This window comes from Chroicocephalus ridibundus, chromosome Z, assembly GCF_963924245.1.
Source record: "Chroicocephalus ridibundus chromosome Z, bChrRid1.1, whole genome shotgun sequence".
NCBI classification, from domain to species: domain Eukaryota; kingdom Metazoa; phylum Chordata; class Aves; order Charadriiformes; family Laridae; genus Chroicocephalus; species Chroicocephalus ridibundus.
In genome coordinates this window covers 59,391,487-59,412,669 of record NC_086316.1, presented here as the reverse complement: position 1 = coordinate 59,412,669, position 21,183 = coordinate 59,391,487, and the positions used below count along the sequence as shown (strand labels likewise).

Sequence of the window (21,183 nt, the reverse complement as noted above, 5' to 3'; positions counted from 1 at the left end):
AGAGGCGCTTTTTTCCGACTGGGTCTGTGAGGTCGGGACGGCGGGGCGGAACGGCGGGAGGGAGGTTTAGGCAGCGGGGAGAGGAAGAAGGAGCACGCTTTCCGGCGGCATGGCGGCTCTCCCGGCAGGGCCCGGGGCGCAGGCCAAGCTTTGGCCCTGTTAAAGCTCTTCGTCCGGCGGTTCGTAACGCGGGTTGGGGGGTGGGGTGGTGGCGTTGGCTTGTGGAGTGGCTGCCTGGGCCGGGCTGTGTGAGGGGAGCGCTGCCGCCCCGCTGCCCTGGGCGGCGAAGGGCGGTAGGGGCCGGGCGGGTGTGCGTGCGTGTGGGGTGGAAGCGGGCCTGCGTGCAGGCTGCTTTCCCTTTATTGTGAAACTCCCCCACGAAGCATAAAATAACTGGAGCCGGGTGTCGGTGTCTCCTTCAGTCACGCAGCGGCCAGCTAGGAACGCTCGTGAAGCTTCTGCGCTTGGGCTTTGCGTCCTGCTGGGTTTGGCGATGCTTAAAATCTCGTCGTATCTAGTATTTTCTGTTATTTTTGCCCCAAACACGCACTTTTTCCCAGCTCCCCCTTCCTCCGTCAAGACCAGAAGAGCTATTTACGCTTCACCGGTCGTCAGTCGGTGCTCTAGAGTTTACCTGAGCATGAGTGTAAACGCTGGTGTTAGTGTTTCTGCTTTACTGTTCCAGATTTCTTTGAGAAATACACTTAGTGTTTGTGAGCTTGCCTTTATGCTGCATTTTTAAGGCTTAATAACATTATTTTTACAGATCTGACACCGATTTAACCTGAAGAGCAGTAACCTGAAGAATAGCAACCTGATCTAAGTTGAAAAACAGTTAAGTTTTTTGATTGATTTGTGTGAAAGTAATGTGGTTACCTACTTCCCATCATAAATGTGTTATGCGATGTTTACTTACCTTGGCAGGGAACAGTTTTAGAAACGGGACCCAGAATGTTGAGATGTATGAGGAAATTTCCCGTGAACGCATTGAAGTCATCCAGTTTGTGCAGTAAGGTAAACTTTTTCACAAATTTTGAGACTTCTCTGTGGGCAAAAGAAACACTCGAGTTAGTCTGAGGAAACGTTTAAATTTTTTTTTTGTTTTTCTTTTAAAAATTGATATATAAACAATGCATAATTTCATGTTGAAATTGGACGTAATATAGGTCAGAATGTGGAAGTTCAATTTGTAATTTTTTCTGTAAACTTTTTTAGTTATCTCTGATTTTGATTACCTAACAGTTGTCATTGTTAGAGTTATGTTATTTACACAAATAATTAGACTTATTTAAAATATTTTGGCTACTGACAACATGTTTTCGTGCTGTCATAGATTTTTACTGGATTTCCCAAATAATTGTGGGATTGGACTTGATTTAAACCTCGGTGCTACCATCTTCATGCTTCAGCTTCCAAATAGCCAGTATTTTGAGCTTATTTAAATACCTAACAACAGTATCAGTTCTTGTAGATATTTCTTTTCAGTTTAGCTCTCTACAACTGGTAAAAAGGTAGCTACAAAATAATTACTTATAGTGATAAGTGTTCTATATGATTTTTTTTTTCTTTTTAAGCATCTGTATTTCAGAAAGTCAAAATTCAGAGTCATAAGTGTGACACAGCAAAATGGCAATCTACGAAATTACAGTTCTCCGCCAGGTATAAATTTGAATTATACTCTTAATCATAAGGATTAGTCTAAAAATAAGTAAGAATGCTTTCTATCTTGTGTATTATTGTATTCTTTTGGTCATTATTTATAGGATTTGTATGTATGTGAAGGTGTATAAAGCTCAGAGCAGTTAAAAGGTTCAAGGACTGAAAAGAAGTGTTTTGTATTGCTGCTCTTTTCTTAGTGGATGTATAGTATAAAGCCATTAGAAAACAATAAAAAGAAAAGATACAGCTGCACAGGAAATCAGGTCAGTTGTGAAATGCACTGGAACCCCCGTCTAGTTGCCTGACCTACTTATTGGTTATCAAGTAATTGATGATAGCCAGCATGTTGGACAAGGGGAGAAAGACAGGACTCTGATGAAATAGGAGGTTTAATTTATCATTAGTGTATTTTCTTTCCAGACTCAGGATAAGAGCTAGTAAAAAGAATAAGATCCTTCAAAAACAAAATTTAAATTAGAAGGAATTTTTGCTGGTTTTTGAGTATCGGCACATTGAATGGAAATCAGTTGATACAAGGTAGTGTTGGGAGTCAGGGCTGCTTTTTCTACATCAAGATGGAGATGGGAGGAAACTGGTAACTGGTTGGTAGCCAACTTCTTTTTTTAAAAAAAAAAATTGTTAATATTTTCAGCACTGTGTGTCTTAGCAAAAGTCTGTAAGCTGCAGTCATGTACCTCAGAGGACGACTTACTCTTTGTTGCTAATGTCAATGCAGTCTCTGTTGCTACGTGTCACTGTGTAGTTGCCTCTGCAATGTCCTTGCTGTCTGCTGTATTTATGTCCGGTTTTGCTGCGCAGAATACCTCAGTGTGTCACGTGGAGGCAAATGTCACGTTCATTCCATACACCAGAAGACAAGCAAGAAATCTCAAACATACTAATGTGTTGTTTTGTGGGTTATTTTAGAAACTGAAGGGAAAAAGACAGTGTTAGTTGGAGTTTTTATTTAGGGGGGCGGGGTGGTGTTGAATTTCCAGCCTGCTGCCTTGCTTCAGTCTTTCTCCTTATTGAGACATTAACCTATAGGATGCCTCTTTAATGTCTCTTTGGTAAGGGGGATTATCTGTAGGTGGTTAAGGAATGTTAGTTCAAATATTGTTGAATTCTGTTTGGTCTGTCAAAGATAAACTAAAGTAGTGAGTTCCTGAAGCATAACTTAAATGGCTTGAGTATATGAATTATGGATTGGTTTCATGAACTTTTAACTTGGCAGCTTATTTTTCAACTAAAGAGGATGTGAGAGAGGAAATCTCTTTCAAGAAAATACATGTTTAAAACTCCTCAGTCACGTGTTTTCTTAACGTAGGTCACTTTGCGTTTTCTCCCTGAGAATTATGCTGTCTAGCTTCAGTGTTTAAAGGAGAAATTACTTTTGAAATTTGTTATCTAATAGCCAGTTTAGATGAATGTCAGTGTTATAGTTGTATTGAACTGACACATATTTTGCTATTAATTCTGCGGAGTGAGATTTTACTGTGCTGATGATACTTTTATGTGTTGGCTTTTTCCTATTTTTTTTTTAAATTACAGCTGTTTTGAAGATTTTCTCTTCTTATTTAAGAGAGAGATATTTATTGAAAATCAAGTACATATCTTTAGAAATTTGAGGTGGTAGAGAGTATGGATTGTTGTGAGTTGTGGCTCTGAATCTTTTTTTTTTTTTAAATAATTTTGTTGGGACTTTTCTTAAATATATTTCATTCTATTAAAATCTATCCTTTCTACATTGGGATCAGTCTTACAAATTGTTGTATTGTTTTGTTTGTCTCCAGGAGATGTTAAGTCTCTGCGTTCTGTCATTAATCCTCATATATCCAGGTATGTTATGCTACCTTATTTTTTGGATGTAACTGGCAGTGAGAGCAATTGATGCGATAAAAAGTCACAGGTTATTGCTATGCCCGTCACATCCATAGTTCATACGCATATTCTAAATTAAAGTTAGAACTTCCTTAGTTTTACCCTTCTGACATTTCAATATAGAATGGATATTGGTGTCAGAGAGGCCTTGGACTGTCTCTTGGACTTTGGTTCTGCATCATCAGAACCAAAACCGGGCTTTTGGGGAAGCTCCAAATCCATGGGGCCTGCTGGGAGCTGAATGAGGGGAAGGGGATGCCTTGGCAGCTGGACCATTGCTGTGGGCAGGGCTGTGTGCTTTGTGTTCATGGGAGCATGCAGCTGTGCTAGATAAGGACATCAGGAGCGAGGACAAAGTAATTAGGGGCTGAGCTGCTGAAGAAATAGCTTGTGGCTGAAGTTCCCTTGGAAGACTGCTTCTGTCCTGAGGGCAGCTTCATCTGGCATTAACGGTGAATGTGGGGGCTGAGCGCAAGCCTGTGATGTGCAGTTAGTAAAGCCGTTTTGGAAGCTACTGGCGAGGTCCTTCAGAAAGGAAGGCTTGGCTGAACAGAATCAAGGACAACTTCATGGGAATTTGGATGCTGTATTTGGGGCATAAAGGCTATATATGCAATGGATTGTTTTGGGCACCGGGGGTTAGGGATTGTCATGGATGAGAGGGTGGGGGGGCTGCTTATGTCTGTGGGGAGGGCAGATGGGGGAGGATGAGGCCAAGAAGTGTCCTTACCGTGAAGTGAAGCGTGGAAACCTGTTCCAAAACTCTTGAGTACTACTGATATGAAGAAAATCCACCATTTCAATACTAACATATTTCAGTGTCAGAATGCACACTATTTCAGATATGCAACAGAGGAAAAATGTTATTCATCTGTTATGCTGTTCTCAGTGAATATTAAGTGTTTATGCCACTAACAGTATGACTGAATAAAAAAATTACCTCAGTAAAAGCAATGTCTTTGCTTCACGCAGAATCCGAAACATTGGCATTATGGCCCACATCGATGCAGGGAAAACTACGACAACAGAGAGAATGCTGTATTATTCTGGATACATAAGAACACTTGGAGGTTAGAAATACTTTTTGTATTTCAGGAGGTTTGAGAGATTTAATAGTGTACAATAACATGCCATGCAGTTAGAGGTCGCTGGTGGAATACTTAGCGTAGAAGCCAGTTGTTCCAAAGTTGTGCTGCGATATAATGAAATCTTAATGCACATTCCATTACGTTCTAAGGCAGTTGTACTTTGAAAAATCATTGGTTCATATCTTTCTTTTAGTGCGTTGATTTGTTTAGTATTTAATTAGAGGTTCTTCTTGTTTTACTTATTGGCCGTTCTGGTAAAGCTGTTTCTTCAGTTCTCTTTTGACCTGTAAAGAAACCAGATTTACAAAGCGTAACCATTTATTTTGGAAGCCATAACATGGGAAGAATTCCTTGCTTCAACAATTCTCACAGAATTCTTCAAGATTGAAAAGGTCACAACAGCCTCCATTTGTGCTACCTTTTGACCTTTTAAATTTAATTCCCTATTCCCTACTGTGTGTGAGAATGGTAGATGATGTTAGGCTTGTGGAGTGGTTGAACTTGGTAGCCTTCTTTAAAAATGTGGAACTACGTCTCTTTTTATTAAAATTAAAAAAAAAAAAACAAAAAACGAAGCAAAACCCAACCTCTTACTTGTTTGGTTTGGTTTTTTGATTATTTTTTTTTTAAAAAAACTTTCTCAATTACCTTTTTGTTACTAAATTTTAAAATGTCAGCCAAATTCCATACAGTGAATGCAGCCAGTTTTTTTTAAACTAGTTTATTCGTGATTTTGGACTTTGCTTTAGTTTTCAAGTTCTCATGGTGTTACTAGGATTAAGATCACCAAAAGGGTGTTGGAATTGCTTGTCTTTGACTTACAGGGTATTTGTTCGCTGGAAAGGGGGCCTGGGTAAATTAGCTGACATTATCATTTTCTGAAAAAGACTAGTTTTCATAGCTTATACATATATAAAAGGAACAATATTTCCAAATGTCTCTCAGCATCTGTTTTCCAACACAATTTCAGCTTTTGAGTTATTTACCTACACAACTGTTACCCTTCTCCCTTGTCGCAGATGTTGATGATGGGGACACAGTGACAGACTTTATGGTACAGGAGCGAGAACGTGGTATTACCATTCAGTCCGCTGCTGTTACCTTTGACTGGAAGGACTACAGAATCAATCTGATTGACACCCCAGGTACTAGACTTCAGCAGTACTCACGAGGTGGGGTGTTGTGGAATATAAGTCTTGGTTTTAGATATGGTACAATATTTAATTGGTTTAATTGCGGCAGTAAAAAGGCCTGTACTGAGCTCTGTTCAGCTTTGACTAATTATTGTTCGCTGGTGCCTAATCTGTCTTGTTTACAGTGAGCTCAGACATTTCCACACTAAATTGCTCTTAGTGCTGGGATTGCAGTGTAACGATTTTTTGAGTTTCAAGGACTGATGGGTGTATTTCTCTGCAAGTAAAGACAGTGTTGTTTTGACATGATTTAAAAAAAAATGAAAAAAATTGTAATGACCTGTTTGAATTATGATGGTGTAAAAGGAGGATTGTTTTTTAGGTCACGTGGACTTTACAGTGGAAGTTGAGCGTTGTTTGAGAGTCCTGGATGGAGCTGTAGCAGTGTTTGATGCTTCAGCTGGTGTTGAGGTAAAAATAGCTAGTGGATTTATTTATTTATTCTAATGACTGAAATCAGATTGAAATAATAATAATCGTACAGAGATGTCAGTTTGTATTATCTCTTTTAATGCTTTGGTCAAAATTCACCTTCAGGAAGATGAGCATTTAATTTCGAGTCCTGTAGTGTACGTGAATTTCCATGGTAATAAGGGGCAAATAAGTGGGATTCCCATTAAATGCTGAGGGGTTTTTGTTGTTTTGTTGCTGTCCTTTACAAACATTGACTGCGGTGAATACTTCTGGCTTCCCCCACCAGTGGAAAGAAATTAATATCTGTTCATTTCTCATTCTCAGCTTTTATGTAGAAAATGAGTAATTTTCAGCCAGAATTTCTCCCTCCCCAATGTCCCATTTAACATGCCCTTTGGAGCATAGTGCAGAAAATGTGGAGGCAGGCTGGAATTTGACTTTATAGCATGAGAAGTTTTAGTTCAATCCTGTAGAAAAGTTACATGCTGTGAAATCACTGTGTTCCATGGGACATACCTTTTTCCTACATGAGGGATGAGAGAACTCTTGATCAGTGTGAGTCACATTATTTAACGTACTATTGGAAAGCATTTAAGTACTCTCATATATGAACCTGAACTGAGTAACAGCCCCCACCCCCAACAACAAAAAAATTAGATCTGCTTGTTTGGTTTTTTTCTAAAACTGCGTAGGAAATTCTTGCGTTATTTCCATGTATTGGTAAGAGACTACTTCTGAATCTGAACTGATTTTCATATATACCTGTTTTAACTTTCAAGTAAAAATGCAATCATAAATGTCTCAGCAGTACACAATTATTAGCAAAACCACAGTAGTTTTTAGTTTTGTATGTGTAGCCACAGAAATTCTTGCCTGTGTGTGCTCAAGTATCTTGGCAATAAAGTCTTAAGTCTCTACTGAGTTTTTTTCCATATATATCCCCTGTAATGTTTAGTTTCTCTCCACGTTCCCTTGCCCATATGCCTGTGTGCCCTTAGTGAAGGATGGGGAGTGACTGCAGCTGAGAGAAGAGATGCGACAAAGCTGCTTGTGTTCATCTGTGCTGCTAGATGCAGGATTGTTGCAACGCATTCAGCACAGTTCCCTTCTGTACTCTGAACTTGGTCCCTCAGTGGTGTTGGGGAGTGTATAGTTTGTCTATCGGCGCTAATATTTCCATTTTGTCTTTTGCTGTAGGCCCAAACTCTGACAGTGTGGAGACAAGCAGACAAACATCAGATACCACGAATTTGCTTTTTGAACAAGATGGACAAAACCAGGGCAAGGTATTTAGATAGTTATTTTGATCATTGCTAAAAGCTTTGTAAGAGAATGTATCTAATCAAGTTTTTCTATTAAGCATAGACCAAGCCAATTATGTTAATACCTACTATATACATCTTTGATTATGCACATCATATTTTTCTGTAACTTTAGGAGGAATTTTTGCTGTAAAGAGGGAACAGTAAACCTATTTTACTATATCGTTATGATTTGTGTAACTGAATATCTGTTGTTTTAATATAGTTTTACATATGCTGTTGAGAGTATCAAACAAAAGTTGAAGGCGAAACCTTTGCTTTTACAGGTAAGCTTAGAAATTAAATGTTCATTTGCTTTTTTTCAAGTGGTACTCCTTTCTTAATTTTTTGCAACTGTCCAAAATCTCCTCTCTATTTGCAGTTGCCCATTGGGGAAGCCAAGACCTTCAGAGGACTGGTTGATATCCTAACTAAGGAAAAAATAATTTGGAAACCTACTTCTGATTTGGATGATGGAAAAAATTTTGAGCAAAAGCTGCTTCTGGAGGCTGATGATCCCAGCCTGTTCCAAGAAGTCCAGGATGCCAGAAATGCCTTAATAGAACAAGTAAAGTTCTAAAGTAAATACATAATATATTTAAAACCGTTATTTAGAACAGTAGAAAAAAAATAGTCTGAAAGGGACTGCTGGAGGTGTCTGGTGCAGTGACCTGCTAATTTACATCAGGGTGCTCCTGCCGTGTTCAGTTCAGTTTTCAAGTCTCTAAGGATGGTGATTACAGTCTGTCCAGGCAGCCTGTCCCAGTGCTTGATCATCCTTGTAGTCAAACGTTATTTCTTTTTGTTCAACGGGAATTTACTGTGTTGCAACCTGCGACAATGTGGCTTGTTCTTTCCTTGTTGTACCTCTGAGAAGAATCTGTCCATGTTTTCCCTGAAGCAGGCCCACCACCACCACCATTTCAAGTACCAAGAGGCAGCATTTGCATCCTGCCTCAGCCTCTCCAAGTGAAACCCATCTCTCTGTGCCTCCGGCTGCACTCCAACCACCTCAGTGGTTTTCCACTGGACTTTGCACCGTTTGTCAGTCTCTTTTGTGCTGGGGAACTTAAAAGCAGACAGTGTTTTAGATGCAGCTTCACAAGGGCAGGGTAGAGGATACTAACCACTTGCCCTGATCCACTGGCTATGCTCTTGCTGGTGCTGCCTGGTATGCTGTTAGCCTTTGTCACTGGAAGGAGACACTGCTGACTTGTGCTCGCTTGTCCAGCAGGACCCTCTGGTTGACTTCTGCAGAGCCATTTCCTAGCTAGTTGATACCCGCTCTGTATCAGAGGGGAATTTCAGATTTTCTTCACTTCCTTCCCATCTGTCAAAGATGCTTAATGCACATTGGAAATGTTAATATGTGATGGCAAAACATGCTAAATATAGAGTTGGGCTCCCTGGCTGTGCAATGTAAGTGTAAAATGAAAAATACTCCCTGCTTTAAAATAGAGAAGTGAAGAAAGCAGACACTAAATTTAGTATTCAGTTGGCTAACATGGCATCTTGTACTGTCTTAGGTGCCAAAAGATACTTGGTATATTCACGTGAGGCCTGGCATATGTGACCCAGAACCTGCAGGATGTCCATACCCTTCTGGAGTGTCAGCTAGAAGCAGGATGGGATGTTGCAGGCTGGTCAAGATGGTGTTAAATATTATGTTAGAGGCAGCTGAATCCCACCATAAATCCTTTTCCGGATCCATCCAAAAAGTCCATGGGAGAGATGAGAAAAGAACAGTGTAACTATTTCTTTAACGTAGATTGTCATACTGTGAAGCTAAAAAAGCTAACAGAAACTTGATCTACTTGATACCCCATTTTGCACAGCTGGCAGTTTAGAAGGGGTGAAGAATGGAAGAATTAATGGAAGTAAAAGAAAAAATTGACTATAGAGCAGTGCGGAACATTTGAAATAATTTGTCCAGAGTGTTTTTCTTCTCCCTCAGCTGGCATTTTAAGGTCTCACATTGTTTTGTGTAATTTAGGTAATGATATTGGAATATTTGCTTGTACTTGAGACACTCTAAGCAAGTCTTCTCTCCAAGTAAAAAGGGTTGGGTTTTTTTATTACATTTGATTTGTTTATATACAACTTTAAATTGTAGTACTGATTATATTTGAATGCATACTTTTATAAGCAAAATTTGGGAGGTTAACAACTATGTTTATCTTAGATATTGATCTGTTTTGCAGAAGAGCTGCCCTCCACACAACTTTGAATAGCACTGTGCAAGTGCATAAAAAGATGGTGCTAGGCTTTCAGTTTCCTTTGAAACATCAGAATCGGAGAGATATATTTTATATTGCTCTGAGTTAAGTAAAACACACACACAATCTGGTTTTCAAAATTTCCAGGTTTTAAATGGGGGTGTTATCATTCAGCCTCTTATCTTAAGTAATGTATTGTGAGATAGAAGGCTTTGTAAGAACAATGTTGGTTTTTTTCCTGTGGTTTCTGGGCCCCTCCTTAACCAGGAAGGGGTGGACCAGTAGTGCGATAATTGAGATAACTTTGTGTTCATAAAATACTTTAATGTGCTTTGTATCCTATTGACACTCCTTATCAGAAACAGTGTAAAATTTAGTAGTTCGAATACCAGTCATCTTGCACACTTGCTTTCACTTAATTAAATGAACACTTTCCTTTATGTCTTACGTTTCAACTATCAGCTTGATTAGACTTGTAATTGCTTATCGATGATTCATTTCAGTATTTGTTCAATTGCTGTCCTAGCCACTAGAGGGGGCAAAGTGCCTTCCTGCACGTTGGGTGTCCTGGATCTATGACAGTGCAAGCAGGTTTAAAGAGTGCTTAATTTATTTGTCAAGCTAAGTGGTACAGTTTGAAAACACAGATGAGCTCTTGGACCTACAAGCATTTGACATGCAGAAGGTCAAAATGCCCTGAAGGCTTGTCTGTTTTTTTTCCAGCTGTTTATATATTGGTTCGAAAAGGTTACTTGCTGCTTACTTCAGACTTTACCTTGTTTGCAGATCTGAAGTGCATTCAGTTATACCCTTTATGGCTGTCACTGTATGGCTGCAGGTTTTTTGAGTTTGAGAGAAGTGCAAGCATTCTCACTCCAACTGATGTTTTGCTTGACAGCGGCTTTATAAGTTGATTTTTAATTTTTTTCCCTTCTTCTTTCTTGAAACCTTCATTTCCATAATTTTCCGTGGTTTGATTTTGTGATCTCTGATATCTAAGGCTTTGTTCCTGCTCTGTTTAGCTGTATATCCTAAATAACTAAGATTTGTGATTTGTCTGTGAAACTGCTGTATGCCAAGTAATAACGAACTATTCTGTTGAAGGTTGCAGATCTGGATGATGAATTTGCTGAACTGGTTCTAGGAGAATATAGTGAAAACTTTGACTCCATACCAGCTGACAAGGTAATTTTTACATTTCATTATTTATAAACAATTTTTTACCAGACGTTATTCTGAAGGGCTGGGTTTTTCTTCCTTGGGCAGATGTGCATTTTTTATCAACAACAACAAAAATATCACACCAGCTTTTGTAGTGAATTTACAGTACTGTGTATTTAGAACAAAGCATATTCAAGCTTAGTATGAACTGTATACAATAATGCATTAACTATTATTCTGAGACATGCTAGGCACAGTTTTAAAAGTAGGGTGCCTTTGTTCCAGAAGGTATGGTTGGTGGTTTTTTTGAATGTTAGGATGCTGCAAAAAAATTTAGGGAAAGGTGAATGGAATTTCCAGGTAGACTCAGCAGTTTGTGTCTGAGCTGCTGATTCTTACCAACAAAAGTAACAACTGTTGTGAATTGGTTGGATTTTCAGACCCTGCGTGTTGAAAGTGGCGGGGTACGACATTCTGGATTAAAAGGACTGTTAGAACAAGAATGGCTGCAGATCTGCATGAAATGTTTAGGTATTTTAAAAGCAGTGTCTTCTGTTTTAGCATCTAAACATTTGAGTTTGGAGTTCATTAGAAGCAGTGAAAAGAATTTGGATGAGTGATGTTATATTTACAAGCATATTTTTTAACTTTGTGGGATTTGTTAGCAACACCTGATAGCTGGAATACAATTTAGGCTAAAATGTAGTTCACATGTTAACAGAAAATAATTATTTTTTGCAGTTACAGTCTGCTATCCGCAGAGTCACACTAGCTCAGAAAGCTGTACCTGTACTCTGTGGCAGCGCACTGAAGAACAAAGGAGTGCAGCCATTACTGGATGCTATTATTATGTACTTGCCTGCACCTAATGAGCGTTCATATGAGTTTCTGTAAGTACAGGGAGGAAAGGAGGGTCTGGAAAAAAGAAAAATTAAGTAGGAAAGCATAAAAGGAAAAATATTAACAAAACATTCCTGTCTTAAAAAATGTTTACTGTTTTTAGGTATTAAATAACAGTAAAGCTGTGTGGACGTAAAAATACACTTGAGTGCTGAACCTGCTTTGGTCAGTGCTACTGGAATTGTATGTATTTATCTTCAGTTGTCAAACTTGCACTTTAGAGTTCTAAAGTCTATTTTTAATCTGAGGATATTGCCATTTTACAAAATTAAGGTCTAGGGGTCATCTTTAGTATTGGCTGAGTCACATGACATGTATCCTGCTGGAGCTAGAACTACTTATACTTTATACATATATATACTACTATATATATATATATACATATACTACTTATACAGTACTATACTTTTCGGTATAAATTAAGACTTCTAAAAAATCTACTTCTATTAATATTAGAATAGGAAAAATACTGCTTCTTAAGTGAGTGGAAGTTTAGGTAAACATGAGTTGGAGTGGATTAATCCTACAAGTATGCTTTTTGTTGTGCTTTTTATTTTGCAGACAATGGTACAAGGATGACCTGTGTGCCCTAGCGTTTAAAGTTCTCCATGATAAATGTCGTGGACCACTAGTTTTCATTCGCGTTTACTCAGGTTCACTGAAACCTCAATCAGCTGTATATAATATTAACAAAAGTTGCACGTGAGTAAGATGGAGGTGTGGTTTAGTGGAGCGTTGGAGTATCTGCTAAAGTCCTGAGTAATAAAAGAACTTCATTTTCAGGGAGAGAATGAGCCGGCTGCTCCTGCCTTTTGCTGATCAGCAAATTGAAATACCATCGCTAATGCCTGGCAACATTGCCCTTACTGTTGGGTTAAAACAGGTAATGGAAAATACTGGTCCTGTAAAGGAGCTTGTTTCACTAGTGTGCTTTCCACTTTTATAGTATTGTATCTCAGATACATTCTTGATTATTGTGACATATGTAAACTTGCTTTATTTGAAGTACATGTACAGGTACTTCCTTCTAAAATGAAGTATTACAATGTATATATGTCAGTAATTGACCTGGGAGATGCAATGCTGATTACATGGAAAGGACTGAAGACTGAAGGTGTATTTTAGAAGGGTTCTGAGCTTGTATTTATATTGTAACTCTTAAAATACAATGTAATGCCATGGAGAGACCTCCTGTGGGGAAGGAGAGTGATGTTCCAAGTAAGTTACCTAAAAGCAAAAGTGTACCTTAAGTTCAAATAAGTTTGTTTCATGCTTGCTTCTGTTAGTCTATGAATTCAGTGTTTTATTGTCTGAACTGGCTGCATAGATCTCATTTGCACAGATTTTCTAAAATGTAACCAACTTTGTCATGCATAAGCAAATTTTCATTTACCAGTACTGTTCTTTGTGCCTTTGTATCTTGACTGGTAAACTAGATTTAAAATGCAGGGAACTGGACAAAGAAATGCTAGTCTAAATTTGAGCACAGTTTTTCCTCTTCCAGATCATTTTAGTTATATGAAGAGAGAGTAATTGTTTATAAATAAGTAAATAAATGGAGTTTAGCACAAGTGGTTTTGAGGAAGAGAGATGGTCAGGGTTTGTGGTTTTTTCAGTTTTTTGGTGTGGTTTTTTTTTGTTTCATATCCCCTTCTCTCACTCATCTGTGTCTTGTGGGTCACTGGGTGTTGATCTCTAGAGTGCCACTGGAGATACCATAGTATCGTCAAAGGCTTCAGCAGTAGCTGCAGCACGCCGAGCTGGAAGGGATGCTGCGGGAGAGAAGAGGTCTACCAGCAATGTAGAGAGCCTTCTGCTGGCAGGCGTTGAGATCCCTGACCCTGTCTTCTTCTGTACAATTGAACCTCCTTCAATGGCCAAACAACAAGGTACAATGTAGCTACCTAGCAATATCACAAGATATTCTACAAATGAGATATTTAAGCATAACCATATTCTCATATGTCGGGAGCAGAGCTCATCACCAATACATGCACACCTGGTTGATATGAGTGAGTTGCACAAATTTATCAATTAGTGCTCTAATAAAGAGCTTTGGTGTTTCGCACAGAAGTTGTATTTTAGAGTGTGCTTGTCAGTATCCTTTGCTATTACTACATCAAGCAGTACTAGTAGTAATACTTTTCTAGTTTTTGTGTCTAGAATAGTAGTAGTTCTTAATTTTGAAAAAAGAGATGGAGGCACTTCCATTTCCTACTGTCAGGCTCAGTTTTGCTGCAGTCGCGCTGGTATGCTCTACATAATATCCTGAGTACAAATAACCTCGAAATGTCATTTTCTTTCAGTCGGCACTCACAGTTTTACTCTATGGTGTGAAGTCTTCACTTACCAAGATTTCTGTGTGTCTAGTTAGGGTTCACCCATGCAGTGTGAACTGTAATCTTACTGCCTATCCCAAGAATCTGTACCAGAGGACTTGGTTCCATTTGACTCTATTTGACTTTATTGGATGCAGGAGGAAACATAGCGAAAAAGGATGAGGGAGAGGCTGAGGTAGTTAATGCCTTCTTTGTCTCGGCCTTTAATAGTTCAGTTGTTCTCAGGGTCCCCAGCCCTCTGAGCTGGAAGACAGGGACAGAGAGCAGAATGAAGCTGCCCCCATGATGCAAGAGAAGCAGCGACCTGCTACACCACTTAGACACACACACAAGTCTATGGGGCTGGATGGGATCCACGCAAGGATACTGAGGGAGCTGGTGGAAGTGCTCACCAAGCCACTTTCCGTCATTTATCAGCAGTCCTGGCTAACTAGGGAGGTCTCAGTTGACTAGAGGTTAGCAAATATAACTCCCATCTACAAGAAGAGCTGGAAGGAGGATCCGGGGAACAACAGGCCTGTCAGTCTGTCGTGAGAGCCAGGGAAGGTTATGGAGCAGATTTAGATCTTGAGTGCTATCATGAGGTGGACAACTGGATGATTGGGCCCAGTCAGCATGGGTTTATGAAAGGCAGGTCCTGCTTGACTGACCTGATCTGCTATGACAAGGTGACCCGTCTAGTGGATGAGGGAAAGGCTGTGGATGTTGTCTACCTGGACTTTAGTAAAGCCTTTGACACTGTTTCCCACAGCATTTTCCTGGAGAACTGGCTGCTCATGGCTTGGACAGGTGTCCCTGAGAAAAAAGCTGGGCCCAAAGAGTTGTGGTGAATGGAGTTAAATCCAGTTGATGGCCAGACAAAAGTGGTGTTCCCCAGCACTTGGTATTGAGGCCAGTTCTGTTTAATGTCTTTATCAATGATCTGGTTGAGGGGATTCGGTAAGTTTGCAGATGATGCCAAGTTGGGTGGGAGTGTTGATCTGCTTGAGGGTAGGATCCCTCTACAGAGGGATCTGGACAGGCCGAGGCCAGCTGTATGAGGCTCAACAAGGCTAAGTGCGGGGTCTCGCACTTGGGTCACAACAACCCCATGCAGTGCTACAGGCTTGGGGAAGAGTGGCTGGAAAGATGCCCAGAGGAAAAGGACCTGGGGGTGTTGGCCAACAGGCATCTGAATTTGATCCAGCAGTGTGCCCGCGTGGCCAACAAGGCCAACAGCATCCTGGCTTGTATCAGAAATAGTGTGGTCAGCAGGACTAGGGAAGTGATCGTCCCCCTGTACTTTGCACTAATGAGGCCCCACCTTGAATACTGTGTTCAGTTTTGGGCCCCTCACTACGAGAAAGACATTGAGGTGTTGGTCCAAAGAAGAGCAACGAAGCTGGTGAAGTGTCTAGAGCACGAGTTTTTTGAGGAGCAGCTGAGGGAGCTGGGGTTGTTTAGCCTGGAGAAAAGGAGGCTGAGGGGAGACGTTATCACTCTCTACAACTACCATGAAAGGAGGTTGTAGCGAGGTGGGGGTCGGTCTCTTCTCCCAAGTAACAAGCGATAGGACATGAGGAAATGGCCTCAAGTTGCGCCAGGGGAGGTTTAGATTGGATATTAGGAAAAATTTCATCATGGAAAGGGTTGTCAAGCATTGGAACGGGCTGCCCAGGGAAGTGGTTGAGTCACCATCCCTGGAGGTATTTAAAAGACTATGTGGCGCTTAGGGACGTGGTTTAGTGGTGGTCTTGACAGTATTATGTTAATGGTTTGACTGGATGATATTAAAGGTCTTTTCCAACCAAAATGATTCCATGATCCTATGACTCTTTTTGGAAATAGATACTTTTCAACTCTGTATCTTCATTACAACAAAGCTGAGCTTGGTTAGGGGTGCAGGGGAGGACGGACAAGTACCAGTGTAGTATGATGGAATGGAGGAAAGTAGAATGCAGATTTGGAGCAATACATCTGTGGGCTGAGACACTGGGTTGTAAGGTGTGCCTGTTTTTGGGGGGTTTGGATGTTTTGTTTTGTTTTGTGGGTGTTTGTGCTGGGTTTTTTTCAAAGACTAAGGCAGATAAATACAGTCTCAGCTGTGAGTTTATCATTCTGTAGCTGCTTTCCTCAGCAGTTAAGATACTGGGGAATCAGAAATTTGAACCTTTTCATGTCGAACTCACCTTGAAATAGTTAGGCAAATCATATATAAGTTATTTGACAATTTTTCTTATCTGTAAAAAGGGATCAATACTTTTTATTGACTTGATGAAACACTTATAGGTCCATTCTGTCTTCATACAAGTTCAAAATAGCACTCTGAAAATAGTATTTTTAATAATTAAATTAAAGCACTCTATAGTGTGTAGTTAATTTGTTGGAGAGAATCGGAAGCTGCAAGTTGCTTGTAATTTGAGTTGACTGTTTGCCAAAATCTGCTTCCCTAGGATCCTTTTGATTCCTTCTGAGAATAAGATCTGACCGTATGAGGAACGTGATGTTTAGATATTCATTATGATTCTCAAATTACTGAAGTCTCTTTAGATACAATGTTTGATATTTATGTACAGACTTAGATAACGCATTGAGCTGCCTTCAGCGTGAAGATCCAAGTTTAAAAGTGAAGCTAGATCCTGACACAGGACAAGTAAGATGAATCTTCTGTTACTCACCTTATAATCAAGCTTTATTTAAAAACTGCCAAGACCACCCTTCATTTAGTTCATTTGCATATTGAGATTTGCTTGAAAAAAAGGACTCTCTAAATGTACATATCATAAATGTACAAAGTTCTGTGCATCAAACTGAAGTGGAGCCTTGTGCACTTGTGCTTTACAGAGTAGAGGAAGTCATCCTGTGCTTTGCATGTTTTTGACAGTTCTGTATTTAAAAAAGTTTGAATTGCACAGTCTTTAAGATAATGTAAGATGACCTTTTTTTATAGTGGTCACAGTAGTGATAATTACCCTCTCACTTATATGGTGTTTATGTCAGATGACCTGATCTGTCAGAAAAAACAGGCAGTCCTGTTTTTTCTCTAGGCTCCTTAGAATTTGAAATATTTCTAAGAGACTATTAACAGCATTAAACTGCTTAAACAGTTTATATTAAAACCTGAGTTTTGCATGTTTAAAATCTTCTCTCTTCACTTTCTCTTAATAGACTATTCTTTGTGGCATGGGTGAACTACACATAGAAATCATTCATGACCGAATCAAACGTGAATATGGAATTGAGACTTACTTGGGACCTCTTCAAATAGCATACAGAGAAACCATCCTAAATGCTGCCCAAGCTACAGGTAAAATGAGTGAATGGAAGGAACATCTTGTTTCTGGTTTTGTAACTTGATGTACTTTAAATGATCTTACGAGTGGTTTCAGATGAATTTTATTAGGTTTTTTTCCAAACGGTTGCTTTGCTTTTTTCCCCCCCCGCCCCCTACAGATACATTGGACAAAACAGTAGGAGATAAACGACACTTTGTCACTGCAGAGTTAGAGGTGAGGCCCAGGTCAGGAGAGAGAGCAGCGACAAAACCCATCATTGAGTATGCCGTGAGTGTCATTGAAGGGCTGCCCAAAGAACTCCAAGGAGCTATAGAAAACGGAATCACAAATTCATGCATTCAAGGTAATTGCTCTAACGTTTCTGTAAGAAGCCTTGTAATATGTTTCTAGGAGGAAAGACTCCTTCATAGCTTGAAAACTAAAAGCTAATACATATTAACATTAGATGCAAAAGAAAATTCTGAAATTTCCTTAACTACAAAAATTGCCAAGCAGTCCTTTCCCTACACCAGGAACGGAAGTCAGCATGCCTTTGGTTTTAAGGTTGATTTCTTCTCAGTCACTCAACAGTGAGCCTCGGGTTCTTTTGGTTTGTCTTTTAATCTGGTATAAGAGATGAGGCATTTACTTGCTGACATCATGTCACAGTGATGTGACAGAAGCGGGTTCGGAGGCCAACATGTACATACCACACTTCTATTAGAATTACAAATTTATTTTTTTATTTTAAAATTTATGTTAAATCCACAGAAGTATAAAATAAAAAGCCTTACCTAATTGCAAAGTATAGGACTTCGCAATTTCTGAAGGACTAAAAGTGTCTTTTACATTTGATTAAAAAGAGGAAGTATTTAATAACTTGTGTCCAAAGTCTTCCTTACAGTAAAATTAACAGGGAGTGGACTGATCAATGAGAATTACTCTAGAAGCAACAGCATGAGGTGTTTTTTCCATGTTGGTTTGTTGAGTTGGAAAGCATTTCTCATCACTGGCTGTGGAATGATTCTTGACTGCGTGCTTTCTTCATGTTCCTTGAAGGCACTTGAGAACTCTGCTGTCTCCAGCCTAAAATTCATGCCATTAAGTAGTTTAAAAAAAAAAATGGATCTGGGCATGTTCTCTGTATGAAAAAAGCTGTGTTTTTCCTCACGTGAGGTTCAGGCCTCCCATCCAGTGTAGTATAGTTTTTGGTCTGGTTGAGCGTCCTGGGTTGGATGGAGATAATGTAGCTAGGACTCTGCGTGGTTCATCACTCATGGAATTGAGTTAATCCTGAAGTTTTGGTAGTGGGTTAGTATCAGGCTTTGATGGGATCACATTGTGTTGAAAAGGAAAAATACAGAAGATCATCTGGCTCCTGGTTAAACAAAAGGTTTCACTGCTTTTTCCAATGAGGTCTTGTTTCAATAGACAAGCTTTAGCTATTACAATGTCTTAAAAAAACCTTAAATTTTTGGGAATGGCTGTATGGATGAGCCCACTCGGAAACTTCTGGTTCTGAAAATTATCTGTGCTTTTGGTAAAGAGAGTAAGAAAGTATGACTGCCAGAAGAGACAAAGGAATGCAAAGCTAGGTAATGAAAAAATCAGAAAATGAGGAACAAAATGAGTCATGCCCTTGCGGGGGGTGAAGGGGAAGGAGAAGGGGAAGAGGGAAGCGAGAAGCTCTGAATTAATCCTGAAACTCTTTTGCGTACGTCTTAATGTTCTGAAAAACAAATATGCTTTTTCCTTTTTCTCTTTTTTTTTTTTCTAGGACCCTTGCTTGGATTCCCAGTTCAGGATATAGATGTGACACTGCAATCACTGACGGTGCATCCTGACACCTCCCACACAATGATATCAGCCTGTGTCTCCCGTTGCATGCAAAAGGTACAGTGAAGCTGTAAGCTGCTGTAGAACACAGCAGCACAGTATACTACTGGGAAAATACATGTGTATCAATATCAGGCAGTTGTTCTTCTCTGACAATGTAATGCCCTTGCTAGGGACCTGATAGCTTTTGGAAGTAGAGAGTTTGAGAGGCAGTGTTAGCTTGAGTTATGTAAGTATTTATGTCAATGTTTGGGGGAAAAAAAAAAGTTAACTCTTCTTCCCTTCCACGTAGGCTTTGAAAAAAGCTGGTATACAAATACTGGAGCCCCTGATGAACCTAGAGATCACAGTAAGTGAAGATCATCTCAGTGCAGCACTCGCTGATCTTGCACAGCGGAGAGGTAGCATTCAGGAAATACAGAGTCGTCAAGATAACAGAGTTGTGGTTGCTGCTGTTCCACTAGCAGAAATGATGGTATGCAATTATCTTAAATAGTAAAAAATAAATCTAGTTTTTTATATGTTGAAAAATAATAAGGCTTCAGTTCACTTTTCTTATTGTTATGGATGAATAAACTTGGAATGGATGTTTTTTATTGTTTTAATTACTGAAAATCTGAAGCAAGTGCCCAGAAATCTAGTGGTGTTTTTGTGCCCGATGCAGATTGTTACACCAGCAAGTTTTCAACTGTAAGTTAGAGAAGTAGTAAATACTGTAAAACTTGTTTTAGTAGAGAATAGTTTTTTAAAAATTAGGTTGACTCATGCATGTATTGCACTTTTAACACAGTAATATTAAAAAAATAACTTATTAGTATGTTGCAGTATACTTCTGACACTCTCTCTCTTTTGTGACTTAAGCAGCTTATCTTCCCTTTATCCTAAATTGCGTGACCTGTGTTCTTCATTTTGTCCAGGGCTACTCAACAGTTTTGCGTTCTCTAACGTCGGGCTCAGCAACCTTCACTTTGGAGCTTGCCAGTTACCAAGCCCTGAACAGTCAAGAGCAAAGTGCACTTCTTCAGAGGAGGACAGGGTTGGTGTGATTGTGTGCTTGCTTTACTCTGCAGAACAATGAAGATATTTTCCATCATCCCTGTAAGATATTTTCAGGAGCCTGTTCATGTACACCAGTATGTTCTTCTGGGACCAACTGGTTGTGGTAAATGATGAATTAGCAGCTGTATGAGTAGACGGTGCTTTTAACTGTCCAAGGGAAGGTTCAAGAGACTGTGTTCTTCTGGCACAGCCTTGTAATTGCAATGCAGCTGAACCAGACATGCAACCATAATTTGCTGCTTGCGAAAATCTTCTCTTGCAGATATCTGCAGTGAGAACTGATGCAAATCCTCTTCATAGAAATAGGCGCTAAGGGCACCTTAACATGTGATTAGGACTGTTTCTTACTTCAGTAAGCAAAGTTTGTGAAGTTTATGTCTATAAATGAAATAACTTTACGATTCTGGTGGTCTGTATCTTGATTTGTTTTCAGGTGAATAAAAAAACATGGTTAATAAATATTTTAAACGGTACAACTGTAGGCATTACTTCTGGTATTGTTAGAAACCAGTTTGAACCAGAGTTCAGGACTGGCTGTAATTTATACCCAAGTTTGCTTTAGCAAGCAGAATGGATGCTTCTGCAATTTGAGTAAGACCTGTGCAAAAAATACAAGGAAGGCAGAGTTCTCCCATGACAGTGATCCCTGCCCCACCACCTTGGAGTACATTGGGGGAGGAATATTTTTTTTTTTTGACCTTTAGGAATGAGTGATTTAAGTTGTAGTGGTTTGGTTGCATAGAAAAGTGTCAAATTATAAGATACTCCAAAATAAAAGACAGTTTGCTCTTTACTTGAAGAGTGTCTTTATCTTTATTTTCCCTTTAGAATGTAAAGAAACTGAAATGGGTAACTCTGGTATTGGCTTTCAGGATTTCACAG

At 39.4% G+C, this 21,183-nt stretch overlaps 1 protein-coding gene across 3 annotated transcripts; it reads left to right on the top strand.

Moving 5' to 3' along the window:
* The first annotated feature begins 43 nt into the window (after window positions 1–43).
* Window positions 44–21,094, top strand: GFM2 (GTP dependent ribosome recycling factor mitochondrial 2). 3 transcript variants are annotated; one of them, XM_063320607.1, is made up of 22 exons: window positions 44–179; window positions 767–834; window positions 932–1,014; window positions 1,575–1,659; window positions 3,453–3,498; window positions 4,513–4,610; window positions 5,648–5,773; window positions 6,144–6,232; window positions 7,433–7,521; window positions 7,763–7,823; window positions 7,919–8,104; window positions 10,857–10,937; window positions 11,655–11,803; window positions 12,375–12,515; window positions 12,597–12,696; window positions 13,513–13,702; window positions 16,708–16,784; window positions 17,300–17,438; window positions 17,585–17,770; window positions 19,184–19,299; window positions 19,535–19,717; window positions 20,160–21,094. In XM_063320607.1, the coding sequence occupies exons 3-22, from the start codon at window positions 952–954 to the stop codon at window positions 20,286–20,288; spliced, it is 2,334 nt and encodes a 777-aa protein (XP_063176677.1). In that variant the 5' UTR covers window positions 44–179; window positions 767–834; window positions 932–951; the 3' UTR covers window positions 20,289–21,094. The 3 variants fall into 3 exon arrangements, with proteins under 3 accessions (XP_063176677.1, XP_063176676.1, XP_063176678.1); XM_063320606.1 differs by having other exon boundaries at window positions 925–1,014; XM_063320608.1 differs by lacking the exons at window positions 17,300–17,438; window positions 17,585–17,770; window positions 19,184–19,299; window positions 19,535–19,717; window positions 20,160–21,094 and having other exon boundaries at window positions 925–1,014; window positions 16,585–16,721.
* The last annotated feature ends 89 nt before the right edge of the window (window positions 21,095–21,183 follow it).